This window comes from Pituophis catenifer, unplaced genomic scaffold, assembly GCF_029215685.1.
Source record: "Pituophis catenifer annectens isolate HBS135680 unplaced genomic scaffold, rPitCat1.0.hap2 SCAF_1, whole genome shotgun sequence".
Taxonomy (NCBI): domain Eukaryota; kingdom Metazoa; phylum Chordata; class Lepidosauria; order Squamata; family Colubridae; genus Pituophis; species Pituophis catenifer.
In genome coordinates this window covers 77,614,735-77,629,566 of record NW_027256881.1, presented here as the reverse complement: position 1 = coordinate 77,629,566, position 14,832 = coordinate 77,614,735, and the positions used below count along the sequence as shown (strand labels likewise).

Below are 14,832 nucleotides of genomic sequence, written 5' to 3'. Positions count from 1 at the left end.
GTGTAATTTGAATAATGTAAGGCTTCTGACCAAAAATGTTTGCCTAAACCAGCATCCTCTAATGTGCATCTAATCATGGTTTGTAGTGTGGAATTCTTTCTCTCTGCAATCCCATTTTGAAATGCAGAAAATGGATTGGACGTGAAATGTAGCATCCCTCTATCCTTTAACCATTGGGAGAATTCTTTAGACATGAATTCACATCCCCTATCTGTCATAATTTGTTTTATTCTAATATTATGTTGTGTTTCTATGCGTTTGTAGAATTCCTTAAATTTCTGAAAGGTTTCATCCTTGTGCTTTAATGTGTAAACAAAACCATAGCGACTGTAATCATCCACTATTGTTAGGAAGTAACGTTTTCTATAGGTAATTGATGGAGTTAATGGACCAACTAAGTCCATATGTACCAAATCAAAAATATTGTTGGTTGATCTGTTAGATTTTTTTGGTCTGGGACTGGTTTTTAGTTTGGTGGATTTACATACTGAGCATTCCAAATAATTTTCACAATTTTTTATTTTGACACCTTCTGCGTGTTCAGTCATTTTTTGTACTACAGGAAAGCTTGCATGTCCTAACTTCCTATGTAAGATGTGAGCACACTCATCATGAATTGGTTTACCTATTTTTGGTTTCTTCTCATTGTGTGTACTTTTGTTATCATGAGTTATTTTACATTCATCATTGTCACTGTTACTGACATTTTCATCATCTGCTTCAATACAATCTTCCATATTTGAATCAATGTTATGTAACCATCTTTCTTTGGTTATCAGATAGGGTAGACCCCCTTTTATCATCACAGTGCCTACATTTGTTTTGTTCTTTTCTATAGTTGCTTTCCCCTTTGAGAAAACTATATTGATGTCAGATTCTCTGCTTAGTTTTATGGCACTCAGTATGTTGTGAGGTATTTCTGGGATTAATAATACCCCCTCTATTTTCCCTAAACCAGGCAAGGTCACATTTCCTCTGCCTAATACTTGAACCTTTTCTTGATTAGCTACCTTTATCACAAACTTATCTTCTGTAAATGAAGATAATATACTTTTGTTGTTAGTGGTGTGATTTGTTGCACCAGAATCAATAAGCCAATTATTGTTCTCATCTTGTTGTGTTCTGGTGCTGTCTTGTTTATTTAGCCCATTTAGTGACCCAGATTTTCTCTCTTTTGAATTTTCTCTACCCCCTCTACTTTCTCTGTAATTTGGTGGACTTCTATATTTGTGTCTATCTGTGGAAGATTGTCTGTAATTGTATTTGCTCCTGTATTCTGGCCTATGTCTTTCCCTTGGGACTTTGGGACAGTCTCTTCTACTGTGTTCCCTGGATCCACAATTGTGGCATCTAAAGGCCTCATTATATTTATCTTGAAAGACTACTTTCCTAAAAGATTTGTGTTCTGTTTGGTTACTGAAACGATTTTTTCTTGAATTGTCTTCTGCTATCAATTTGTTAGATAAACTTTCTATTGATAAATATCCCAAATTAATGGTATCTAAGTGTGACATAAAGCTATCCCATGATGGATCAAGTGAATTGATAATAACACTTTTCATTGTTTGATCTGAAATCACTTCCCCCCTCAATTGCAGCTCTGCTCTTATTTTGTTTAGATTTATCAAATGCTCACTTATAGAAACCCCTGGTTTCACTCTAGAAGAAAAGAAATCCTTAGACATTCTTGTGGTTGTGGCTACGCTATCGCTGTGAAATAGATTAAACATGCATTGAATTATTTCTGATACAGTTAGGTTTGGTTTGATGCTATGATACATTGCAGGAGACACGCTAGAAATTATTATGAAAAATGCTCTATGATGTAAACAATCTATTTTTAAAGTCCAAGGTCTTCTTGGAGGACTAGTTATAAAGAATAGTAAATTTTCTTTCATAAAAATAACCTGAAGCTGTTGGTACCACTCTTGTAAATTAATGCCATCAACTCTAAGTTTTGGGAAGTCACTGGGTAAATTCCCTACATTATTCTGTCCATTACTTACAACCTGAGGCAGTCCGTGGTCTCTCAAGTGCAGGAAATTACAGAACGGCATTGGGATGCTTGTAACGAGTCTGCGCGGTTCTCTGGCCAGTTCAAGTCTTTCGGGGCCGTCTACGTAGTTTTGCACATGCGCGTTGCTCATTTCTTCTTTGGCGCCGTTGTGGAAGGTTCTCTCCATTTCAGCTCTCTCGATCCGCTCCTCTTCAGATGAGTCGGTCTCTGGCTCGGTTTTTGGGGCTTTGGTGATGGCGACGGTTCTTTTCTTTCTCTTGTGTGCGCTGGCACTCGATTCTGTCTGCGGTGTAGGACGGAATCGGCATGGCTCTCTGGGCTCGGGTGTCGTCGTTTTCGAAGTCAGGATGGGAGCGTGCAGGTCTTGAGTTGTCGGTTTGATTTCTTGCTTCTTTGTTGATGTCTTGGAAATTTTCAATCTTGGCCCAAAAGCAGCAAAAAGCGTTTTCATTGCTGACTTTACTTGAGACTTTGTTAAATCGTCTTCACTTTCTGATTTTGGTTCATCTGAAGAGTTTGAGACTTCTTTTTCACTTTCTTCGTCTGATAGCGTTTTTCGCGCCAGAAATTTTGAACTGAGCGTTTTGATTGGCTCCGCTTCACTCTCTTTTGAAGTTCGTTGAAAACAAGATGGCTGCCATTCAAAATTTCGCGCGATGTCACATCTTTTCTTTTTTACAACTATTTTCTCAGTAGTCATTTCACTCACAGTTTTTTGATCTTTGGGTTTTTCTTTAATGACGTTTTTCTCTCTCGCTGCTCCGCTGTTTCTCAGCATCTCCTGGAGGTCCGCGATGAGGCTTTCATTATTCTTTTGGCTTTTTAGTATCTTTAATATCTCTGACCTGAGTTCGTTATTTTCTATCTCGGTTTCTTCCTGGTCGTTATTTTCACTCATCAGTTCTTCTTCTTCAGTGGTGTATTCTTCGGATTCTCTCGAAATCGCATTAGTGGATTCGTTGATTGTCTCTTGGTCAGTTTCTATTTCTTTGCTGTAGGCCCTGGTGTTGGGCCTATCTTTCTTGGACATTTTTTATTACTTATTGAGTCAATTAACCATCCTCTGCTACCAGCTTGTTGCAATATTTTCAGGATCAGACTCAATAAAGATAATAGAAGTTAGAGATTTAAATATATTTCTCTTTAATCATAATAGGCATTCTATATTCGCTGAATATTCAAGATAGAAGCAATGAAAATGGGGAGGATGGCTCCTTATATATACAAGGGGTGGAGCCAGGAATGGGAGTGGTAAATTATGAATACATTAAAGTCCAAAGAATAAGTTAACCCCTGATGTTCCATATATACATTATTTACACATTAGAGAATAAGGCATTTACATCTGACAGAAACAAAATCCCCTTTTATCTCGAATTCTGCTTTTCTTTCCTTTCAAATTTGAAACATGCTGTGGGGGGATGGTAAACTCTCATCTTTCCTAGCCTTGCTTCAGTGACTTTTCTGATATTTTGTCCCATTTCTCTTTCAAAACTTCAAAACTCTTTTTTTTTTTCTTCTCCAGGTCGGGGTGGGTGGGGGAGGGCAGTGTTGTCTTAATATGCATAATTTTTATCCTTCATGGATGTGTGTATGGGTAGTGTGGCATGAGAGATTCTATTTCAAGGAGCTATAGCTATTAATATGTGTGTAATATACATATCTATGTGAAAATAGTTCATAAACGGTATAACTTCATTCATGAGTACAATCTTTTAACAAAAGGGTCAGTGTTTTTGATATGAAAATTTTTCCTCAAACTCTGTTTTGAAATGGTGCAGGTTTTTTTGCATTGAGGAGACATTATAGTTTTGAAAGTGTATATTTGTTTGCTATACATAATTTGTTTTAGTGATTAAAGTGCTGGACTAGCAACTAGGAGCTGGTAAATTCTAGTCTTGCCTTAGGCATGAAAGCCAACTGGGTGACTGGGCCATTCACTCTGTCTCAGCTGAATCTACCTTACAGGGTTGTTGTGGGGAAAATAGGAGGCAGGAGAATTAGATATGTTTGCTGCCTAGTACTGCCACAGAGATAGATATGAAACCTTTGGGATGATAGAAATATATAAATACATAAATAAAAAACGTGGGATATAATAAGACTGGATTTGGCATATTTCCTTGATCAGGGTGTGACATCGTCCAGACATGGGTTGTTTCAGTCGGGTCTGCTGCTAGCTGAGTCATAGCTTTTTGACCACGCCCCTTGCTCCTCCCTTTCAGGCTCAGTTTCGACTCAGTCGGCCTGAGAGCAACATCTGCAGATCTGGTTCTCAGCCCAGGTCTGTTCGATATTACACAATTTGTGAGTTTTTTGACTTTATTTTATTTCTTCTATTTTATTTTATTTTTCTCTACCTTTTATTTTTGAAATTTTGTTTGAATTTTTTCAAAGGTACCGGTCTACCAGGCTATTTTATTTCTTTTAGCCTGCCGGTCTATTCTTTACTGGAGTGACCTGGTCTACCAGGCTTTGCTTCGCTCCTGGCAGCGGCCATTTTGGAAGCCCCATATTAAAGGGAAGTTTTTCTTTTCTTTCCCTTTTCTTTCTGGTGGGGATTTTACAGCTCTATACCACCAACGATTTCAAAAGGGGCTCAAACCAACATACCACCAACAGATTTAAAGCGGTTCCTGGTGAAGGCTCCAGGATCGCTAAATACGGCTGCCGCTGCCACCGCCGTCCTGAGTTCCGCAGCACCGACAATCAGCTGTACTGAGGCTAATTGAAGTGCCGCGGCTTTTTCTATGCAGTTTTGCCGCTTTACCACCAACGAGCTCAAAGCAGGGGTCTCGGAGCATTTCTCTTCCCCTCTTACCACCAACGAGTTTTATTCTTGAAGGAGAGTTGCAAGGTTATTCCTTGCTCTCTCTCTGTGGCAATTCCAGCCACCAGATTTGGAATCGTGGCTGTGGAAGCACTTAAGAGGTCTGTTTCTAGGGCTTCCTAGACAGTCACCTCTGGAGCAGCATTGATCCTGCTCACATGTGACCTGGCAGCCATCAAGCTTAACGCCAGAGTTGTCACCATCTTTGTTTATCAATCCACATGGCGAAAGTGAAACTAGCTCTTCTCCAGTCGACATCCCACATCCTTGGGAAGGACTTGATAGGTAGAAAAAAATGCCAACTCTAAACATCTGCCTAGCTATGCAACCAACCATAAGAATTACAGAGCACAAAGACCTGCAAATAGAATTAGAACAACTATGGCAAAAGAAAGCAAAAATATTCAATAGCAATAGGCACCTTGGGTGCAATTCCAAATATCTGGAGCACCACTTAAACAATCGCCACCAGTCAATTCCAAAGGAAGCTTTATTTGGAACGGCTTACGATGATATCTATGATGATATCTTTAGTCCCATCAAAGAACAACATTGGCCTATCCCAGGGCCTTGGGAAGAACTGAATAGGTGAATAAAAATGCCAAATCCAGTCTAAACATTTGGTTGATTGTGCGACCAATCATAATAATAATAATAATAATAATAATAATAATAATAATAATAATAATAATAATATACTGAAAAAAGGATAAGAAAATGTGTGATATGTGTGTTTCTTATCTTATTATTTGTGTTTCTTATGTTCTGTTCACATTTTCCTTTGGTGTCTTCGCATCTCTCAATTATATAACAGTGTGATGAATTTCTCACTTAAATGCGCAAGGCTGAAGAGCCTTTTTAATCACAGAAAAATATCTTGTAATTATACCATTTTCAACTTTCCATTATGCTATTTACACTTCGTCTTACAGGTTTTCAAGTGATTGAACTACAACTCATTCTAAGAAAAGCTTTTCCAGATATTTGGACTATTCCTTTGGAAGATGAAAAAGTGAGTTTAATATTGTAGGATATTAGATAAGATTGGTATACGTATTAAGATCCTCAAAATCAATCTATTCCTGCCATTGAATAGGTTTCCATGTTTTAACATTGAAATTTCTGACAAATGTTTAGCTGGGATTATATAAAAGTAGTTGTTAAATTAGGCTTGCCATATCACTAGGCACAGAACAAAATTGGCTTATGATACAGCTTTGCAAATTACATAATTTTTTTCTCTATTAGCAGCTTATGCTATACTTGCTACATTAGTGGTTTATGCTATACTTCTCTATTAGTGACATGCTATATGTAAGGCATGGGCATACATGGAGCTTCATTTAGATCCTGCCTAATTATTAAGGAACAATACTTTTAAGGAAATGTTTGCTTATGAATAATTCTAGAAATTGTATTAGGAGGTTTTTAAAAATAAATATTATGGAATGTTAAATGAATATCTGTTTATGGAAAAATAAGTGAAAATACTGAATACAGAAATAATCAACTATTTGAAATATACAAGAATAATAAAGGTAGTGATTATCTTAAGGGAAAATTTGCAGTATAATTTTATGAAGGATTGTTGGGATTCATGTCATTGCACAAATAGAACTTGATTAAACCATGAAACCAGCTAGCATGAAATGAAAACAGATATGGTAAGTAGAACAGGAAAAAAAGGATTGAAAAAAAGTAGAAAGTAATGAAATTTGGCATAGAGGTATTATTTTCACAGAACACACAACAATAACAAAGGTGGATTATTTTGTGACTTTCTATTTAAAATATTAATATTCGATTGTGACACAAGGAACTATTAATAAGTGAAGTTATAGTTTAAGAAAAGGCATAAAAGCTTGAGCTAAGATTAAATGGGGAGCTTTCTCTGAATGCTTACTCTTTTTCCACTATATTAATTTTTCATGGATATTACAAATTATGTTACTTGAATCTTGTAATTGGTTGTTAGATGTGGCACTTCATTATTTATTTATTTATTTATTTAATTTTAAAAAATCAACAAAAAAAGTATGCAGGAGAGATTTCTTCTTTTAGATTTTGAAAATTTAAATACTTCTCATTCCTTAGAAACTCTGGAGCATCTGTATATGTTCCAATGCTGTGTTTCTTGAGAGTTTTAATAAAAATAAAAAAGACTAAGCATTTGTGCGCTATAAATTTTATTAATGCAATACTAAATGGAGCTAAATTATATACATATAAATATGCATATACATTTGGTTAAATAGTCTTTCATTCTTCTTTGGAAAATTTCTTTTTTATTTATATTTTGCCCAAAGGAAACACACATATGGCAAGGGGAAAAACTTATGCAGTTGAAACAGAAAATGCTTATGTCTACAGCGAAAAATTTTTCCCTGTCCCCTAAAACAGTGGTTTATTGCCTCGATTTTTCTGCAGTCACTGTAGACTGAAAAATTCTCTCTGTTAAATACTGTATAATAAATGTAGCAAACACCATCAGTTTGAACAGACAAATATGTTTTGACAGTTAAAAAGATTTAGTATTTAAACATTTAACCAAGCAGATGTAACAAAAGAGAATGAGTTAATGACAACTACTGTTCTTATCTCTTAGTTAATGGTGAAAAAGATGAATCCACAATACCGCTGGGTCCTGGAAAACACTGCTTTTGATCCATGTCAAAGAGAACAAATTCTTTATTCTGCAAGGGGCTTCACCAATATCTTCCAGACACTTGTGAGAGCTAAGAAGGTAAAGCCCAGTTTTCTGTTAGAAAGTTCATTCATGATATAAGCCTGAGTTACAAAATACTTATTTATTACTATTAAATTTATTTGTCACCTATCTCGCCCTGGGGATACTCTAGATCAGGGGTGAAATGCTTCCGGATTGGATCGGATCGCCCAATCCGGTAGCAATCTTGGCCGGTGGTTCCGCGATCTGGTAGCGATGGTGGAGTAAAACACTGCCCACCCGCCCAGGTGTCATTACTTCCTGGGTTTAACCAGGAAGTAATGTGTTTTTTACCTTCTGCGCATGTGCAAAAGGTATTGCACATGCGCAGAAGGTCTGTGTGCACAGCGCGTGCCCTTCCGAACTGGTAAGGAAGGTAAGTAGATTTCACCCCTGCTCTAGATGGCTTACAACAATGAAAAGGAAGAAATGAAAAGAGTGACACAACAGAACCAAAATAATTGAACAATAAAATAAACTACGAAAAAGAAAACAATGAGAATACATCAATAGGATAACCAAAAAAGATGGACATATGGGAGCAGAGAGCAAGGGAGGTGGGGGATGGGAAGGTGGAATCTGACATCAATCCAGCAGCTACCTCCAGCCTGGAACTCCATCATTGGGGCTCCAGGCCACCTGGCAGAACCAGGTCTTCAGGCTCCTGCAGAGGGATAGGAGGATGGGGGCAGAACTTACCCTAGAACAGTGGCCCCTACCTTTTGGGCACCAGGGACCAATTTTGTGGGGAGGGGTTTTTCCATGCATCGGAAGGGGTGTAGTTTCACATATTGCCTGCATCCCACAGATTTATTTTATTTATTTTATTAAATTTCTATACCGCCCTTCTCCCGAAGGACTCAGGGCGGTGAACAGCCAGAAGATAAAACACAGAGATACAAAATTTAAAATAGATTAAAACGAATTAAATAATTTGGCTGAATTTTAAAATACCCCATAATTAAACAGATTAAAATTTGTATTTAAAATTTAAATTTAAAAGAGGAGAAGATGGGGTTTCACTTGTTTCTGGCAGGACACAACCCGGTGCTGGTCCGTGACTTGGGGTTGGGGACCCCTGCCCTAGAAGGTAGCATGTTCCAAAGGGCGGGTTCTGCAGCAGAGAAGGCTGTTCTTCTGGATCCTGATAGTCGGAGTTCTTTGACCAATGGGATCCATAGTAGGCCTTCTCTGCTGGCATAAGTAGGATGGGTTTATCCTAGCAGGAACTATATTCACATACTATATGTAGGATACATACATTCAACATGTTTTAAAATAATCTTGAAATCTTGTTTGTGAAATCGATGGATCCCATATTCTGATTGTGGAAATTAATTTTCAGTTTGAATATATTGTTAAATACTCTATTCTCTAGTGACAGTGTTTTCACGATGTTCAAAACTATTGCTGTTACATGAAACTATAACAGGAGTGGATAAGCTTTCTGTCAAACTCTGTCAGAGTTTGTTGCAAAATCAACCTACAGTTGTTCCTTAAATAGTATTCCAAAAGTCACACTCTACAAAGGATGGACAAAAGTTAAAGTTTATTTTATTTGCATTTAAAATTGATTTAAATTTTGCATGCCCATAGATCTGTTTTTTGTAGAATTAATTTCCCTTCTGTCAGATTAAAATTTGATAGTAACTTTTACAGTCTCTCCAAAAGATTGATGTTCTTGGGCCAAATACAACTCTGGGGGCTTCCTTTGCACACTTTTACTTTACAGGCAATTTTCAGGTATCATTAGTCGCATATTGTTAAGGCGAATGATTAGGCTGTTTATGATAGTATAAGTAATCCTTGATTTAACAACCATTTGCTTAGCAACTGTTCAAAGTTACGACAGCATTGAAAAAGTGACTTATGACCATCGCAGCACCCCCATGGTCCCATGAGCAAAATTCAGGCACTTGAAAACCAGCATATATTTAGGATGGTTGCTGTCAACTTCCAAAGCTTTCAAGTTGCCATAAGCAGAAGGGAGGGAGAACTGATAGAGCTGATTGATTTTATTATTTATTATTTTATTATTAGTCATATTTCTATGCCGCCCACTCTCCGAGGACTATGGGTGGCTTACACCAAAGACAGTATACTAAATAGCATATTGCCCCTAACAATCTGGGTCCTCATTTTACCCACCTCGGAAGGATGGAAGGCTGAGTCAACCTTGAGCCGGTGAGATTTGATCCACTGATCTGCTAAACTAGCAGTCAGCTGAAGTAGCTGCAGTACTGCACTCTAACCACTGCGCCACCTCGGATTTCCCTAACTGAACTGCTTTCTTACTGCAATCAGAAGAAGGGTGTTGGATTTCACAGCCAGCCAAAGTGGTTAATTGGGGATTGTGATTTATGACATGGCCAGGGAGGAGGGGAGAGACAGGGTCATAGGGGAACGTAAATCTACATGGGATTAGTTCTAACTGCATCCGAATATTGCCGAAATGGTGCTCCTAATAAATGACTGTATTTCTTTTGAAGTTTGGCTCATGGCTCATGAATTAATTAGAGCATCTTTCGGAAACTTCACAGTTACAGTGTCCCAGGGTCACGTGACCATTTGCAAACTTCCCAGCTGGCATGCGACCAGCAAAGTCAGTGGGGGAAACTGGATTTGCTTAATGGCTGTGTGATTCACTTAACAAGTGCAGTGATTCGTTTAACAACCACAGCAAACAAGGCTGGACTAGCACTGATGAAGTTACCTAGTTTGGGTAATGAAACATTTGCAAGGAAACAACCAAACACAGAAAGAACCAAGGATCCCTCAAACAAGGTCATAACATTGGGTGTGATTCACTTAATCACCAATGGAAATTCTGGTCCCGATTATGATAATAAATTGAGGATTACCTGCAATTAGGACTGGCAATACAGTTGCTAAGTAACGTGGTCACTAAGCAGAAAATCTCATGACCATAACTGGGCTTTCAACCTTCGGTCATTAAGTGAAGCAATATGGTTCCTAAACCATAAAATCATATGATCACAACTTAAGATTTCACTTCCATTACATTACTTATGTTCTGCACTATCTACTTGTTGGAAGCAAAAATTACATAGAATAGAATTCTTTATTGGCCAAGTGTGATTGGACACACAAGGAATTTGTCTTTGGTGCATATGCTCTCAGTGTACATAAAAAGACAAGATACACTCGTCAAGAATCACAAGGCACAACACCCAGTGACATGTGAGTAATGGTCACATGATTGAAGGATATTGGTTATAAATGCATGCCAGTTTCAGAATGATGAACACATGACCATGGGGCACTGAAATGGTTATAAATGCAAGGATTGGTCACAAAGTGTTTTTTTTTAGCACCGTCGTAACTTCGATCACTTGCACAAGGCAGTCATTAAGCAAGGACTACCTGTTTTTTCCTAATTGGCTGGTAAAGACAGAATTCTTACATCTTAAATCTAATTCATAATAAATATATATGTGCTCCAAATACATATTTAGCATAGTGTACTGGTAGATCTCTCAGCATGATGGAGTTAGTTTGAATGCATTTCCAAATATATAATTATATACAGTAGTTCTGTAAGGCTTAAGATACGCACCTACCTGATTTGAAATGCAAATTCCAAGGTCCAAGCTACTTGCAAAAGGAAAACTAAACTAGAAGCTTCTTGCATCCAGCAGAATTGTACAAACTTGCTAAGGATTCCAAGGCAGAGGAAGGCTTACCTACAATGTGTATCCCATTGCATTTGAATTAATGCTTTTGTTTTGTTTTGTTTTGTTTTGTTTTGTTTTGTTTTTAGAAAAAAATTCTAAAAGTTGACACTAACACATAATCACTTTGTGCCTGGGTTTGGAAGGTTCCTCTCTGCAAAGCATAGCCATAGCAAGCAAATTGCACTTAGTGTTTTTAAAGGAGCAATGCAAAACTGCAATGAGGTACTGACAATGTTACTGAGTTTTGTTTTGTTTTCTTATTTTTATTTCCGCTCTCTGTAGCCGTTGGTGGGACACAATATGCTGATGGATCTTCTGTATCTGCACGAGAAATTTTACAAACCCCTTCCTGGTAAAGTCATTTCGAATACTAGTCCTATAGAATGTATCCCTCTTTCTGCTCTTGAGCAATTGCTCTTGATCTTTGCTATTAGAACAGAACTGGTGCTGTTTTGGTCTCTTGCAAGTTTAATGGCATTAGCTTAATAGATTTACAAGTAAGCATTATAGATAGTCCTCGACTTGCAACCGTAATGGAGTCTGCCCATTATGGTCATAAGTCTTGATGGTCGTAAAGCAGGTCACCCACATGACCAATCCAATTTTGCAATCCTTTTTTATGGCGGTCACTAAACAAATCACAGTTGTTAAGTGAACCCATTGTTTTCTATGGCAGCACCTCCCAATATTTTGGGTGCCAGGGACTGGTTCCATGGAGGGCAGTTTTTCCACAGACTTGGGGGGGGGGGCATTGTTTTGCTTGCTGCTTGGATCTTGCATGTGTGTGGATGGGGCTTTGCTCACTTGTGTGGACTGATTCCTAGAGGGCCATGGACTAGTTAGTGCTGGTCCACAGCCTGGGGGTTGGGGAGCCCTGTTTTATGGAACATTTTTACTGAAAACTAGAAGTAAATGCAGGCTGATTGCTGATCATGTGAGCAATCCCATTGACTGTGGAGAGAGCAGCCTTTGGAACTTCAGAACCAAGTCGTAAGTACCTTTACTCCTTCGTAACTATGAACAGTCATTAATAAACCAGTTGCAAGTCAGTAATTTGTTCTCCCTCCTTTTCCCATTTTTTACTTACAATTTTCAGAAAGCTATGAAGAATTCAAAGATAACATTCACTTCCTGTTTCCTGTTCTTTTGGATACGAAGAACATTGCCAAAGCCACCTGGAAGGTCATTTTCATTCTCTACCACAATTAAACATGTTCCAGCTTGTTTTCCTCTGCAATTCTTTCTTCCTCTCAAAGTGTTTTTTAAAAAGTATGCTTAATATCCCAGACTAAATAACTGAAGGATCTCAGTTTGTGGCTAAAAAAAATCCCACTTGTGTGAGGCAATAAAGTGCCATTGAAATAAAATGAATGGTTCTGGACTATTAGACTATCAAGCTCTGTCACTACTTCATTTTCTTTCAAATTAACTATTCTAATTTATTGAATTAAATGAGCACATAGTCATTTCCCCTTTTAGTAAAGATCAAGAAAGCCTACTATTTGCTTTTCATTGTTCAGTATTTCTTAGAAGAGCAGTGATCCCAAGTTCAGTAGAAGTGGCTTGCCTGCTTCTGGTCTACTTTATCATAAGTCCCAAGCTTATGAACCCAGTGCTGCAGGAACTGCAAGAAGGTGTTGATAGGTTCCTGAGGAACCTGAGAATTGCATTTATTAAAAGTTGTACACTTTAAGACTGAGCAAATAGAAACTTCTCTTTTTGAACTTAAGAAAAAATGAATTGGAAGCATGTAACAACTGACTCGGCTCAGAGTGACAATGGTGATATCTGTGTTTGAGGGCTGCTTTGTAAGTTCCACACACTGATCTCAACAGTGCAGGATGCTAAGATCATTGTTAATACTTATCCTCATTGTAGAAACAGGAGTAGGGCTGGCCTTCCTTGAGTTTCAGCATAGGATCCTATTTCCCCCAGGCTTCCCCTTTTTTGGGAGGGCAGCTGATGAAGTGTTTTCAGAGGAAGTAGAATAAAAAATTTTTTAATTTAATTTTGATTTATATGCCGCCCTTCTCCGGAGACTCGGCGGCTTACAATGCGTTAAGCAATAGCCTTCATACTTTTGTATATTTATACAAAGTCAGCTTATTGCCCCCACAAACTGGGTCCTCATTTCACCTACCTTAGAAAGGATGGAAGGCTGAGTCAACCTTGAGCCTTGGAGAGATTCGAACCAGCAGTAAATTGCAGGCAGCTGTGTTAATAACAGGGTGCTTAGACCACTGTAGTATCAAGGCTCTTTGTTTAATCAGTTCTGATGCATGTAAATTCCAAGTTTATTTAAGGGTGTTGTGTTCATAGCATAGAAAATTTAATAGTGAAATGGGTAATGATCTCATTTTCCTCATAGGTGAGAGGGGAAGACCCAGAGGATAGTGTTATAAGAAAATTCAGAAACACAGTGGATTTCACATCTTCCATCTGGCTTCCATACTTTTACTTTATACTTTATCAATTGATTCATATCCATGGCACCTTAACACTTTTTGTTTCTTTTCCCCCCCCCCACTTTCAACACAGGAATTTCAGTTTCCTCAAGTTTCTTACCTTTTGGAGTTGTATGAAACGCTGTGCAGGTCAGCCACATGCCTCTTCATTAAACTCTTCCCTGTTCAATCACTAAATATCTGATTAGTAATCTTAACAACTACTTCATTTCACTGACTGATTATCCCAGTAAAAACTCTCAGAAATCAAATAGTGTTTTAATTCTGTACTCTGTCTTCAGTATTTCCTTCATTTAGAGGTAGTTAGATGGCACGTCGCTCAGTTTGACATTTGAAAGAGGAATAAACAACCAATGTTTTGCCCAAACATTTTGTCATTCTCAGTAGAGTAGTCCTCTCAAGCAGCAAATTTTAGGATAACATTAAAGTCAATCCATCTGTAGAATTTGCTGATGTCATGGTCATAAATCTACAATAGTGTAGACAGTCAAGAGGATGCCCTTGATGGAGATAAAAGTTGCAGAATCCCAGATTTGGGGGCTGGGAGCAAAAATGTCTCAAGCAGGCATCCATCCATTCAGACCCACATACATACACAAACTTTACCTGATAGACAAAATAGGATTGAGCAGAACATGTTCATACTTGCAAGTTTGTGTTACTGTGGCCAATTTTAATAAAAGTAGTTTTTAGGCCTACATCATGCTTGTTTCTTGTTCTGGTCTGCTTTATAGAATTGACATATGCATAGTTTCTGAGAATAGCAAGTTTCTATAAATGGTGTTCTTGAGAAGTTACAGGAGAGTATAAAATAGCGGTATCAGGTCTTTACAGCTGACCTCTGGAGACCTATTCTAGAAATTCTAGTCCCACTCAATTTCTCTGTTTCAAAGCAGCCATATGAGTGGATGTGGAGGAGGAGGGAGGGAAGGGGTGCAACCTCCTCATGAAAAGAAAAGAAAGTTGCTATGGCAGCAGTAGAATTTCACTGGGAGAGAGATGACTTCCCCAAAGCCCTAGTTAAATTTTTTTCCCAACCACTGGTAATTGGGGGAAGGAGGGGAAGTCTTTAGACCTGATTCTGTTTCTTACCCCTACAA

The 14,832-nt window shown here is 38.0% G+C and overlaps 1 protein-coding gene across 1 annotated transcript in view; it reads left to right on the top strand.

Moving 5' to 3' along the window:
• The window catches only part of PNLDC1 (PARN like ribonuclease domain containing exonuclease 1), a 42,084-nt gene that overhangs the window by 13,615 nt on the left and 13,637 nt on the right, over window positions 1–14,832 (top strand). The window contains exons 8-12 of the mRNA XM_070951531.1: window positions 5,780–5,859; window positions 7,453–7,590; window positions 11,550–11,619; window positions 12,364–12,449; window positions 13,806–13,861. Coding sequence (XP_070807632.1) covers window positions 5,780–5,859; window positions 7,453–7,590; window positions 11,550–11,619; window positions 12,364–12,449; window positions 13,806–13,861 — 430 coding nt within the window. The remainder of the gene's footprint in view (window positions 1–5,779; window positions 5,860–7,452; window positions 7,591–11,549; window positions 11,620–12,363; window positions 12,450–13,805; window positions 13,862–14,832) is intronic.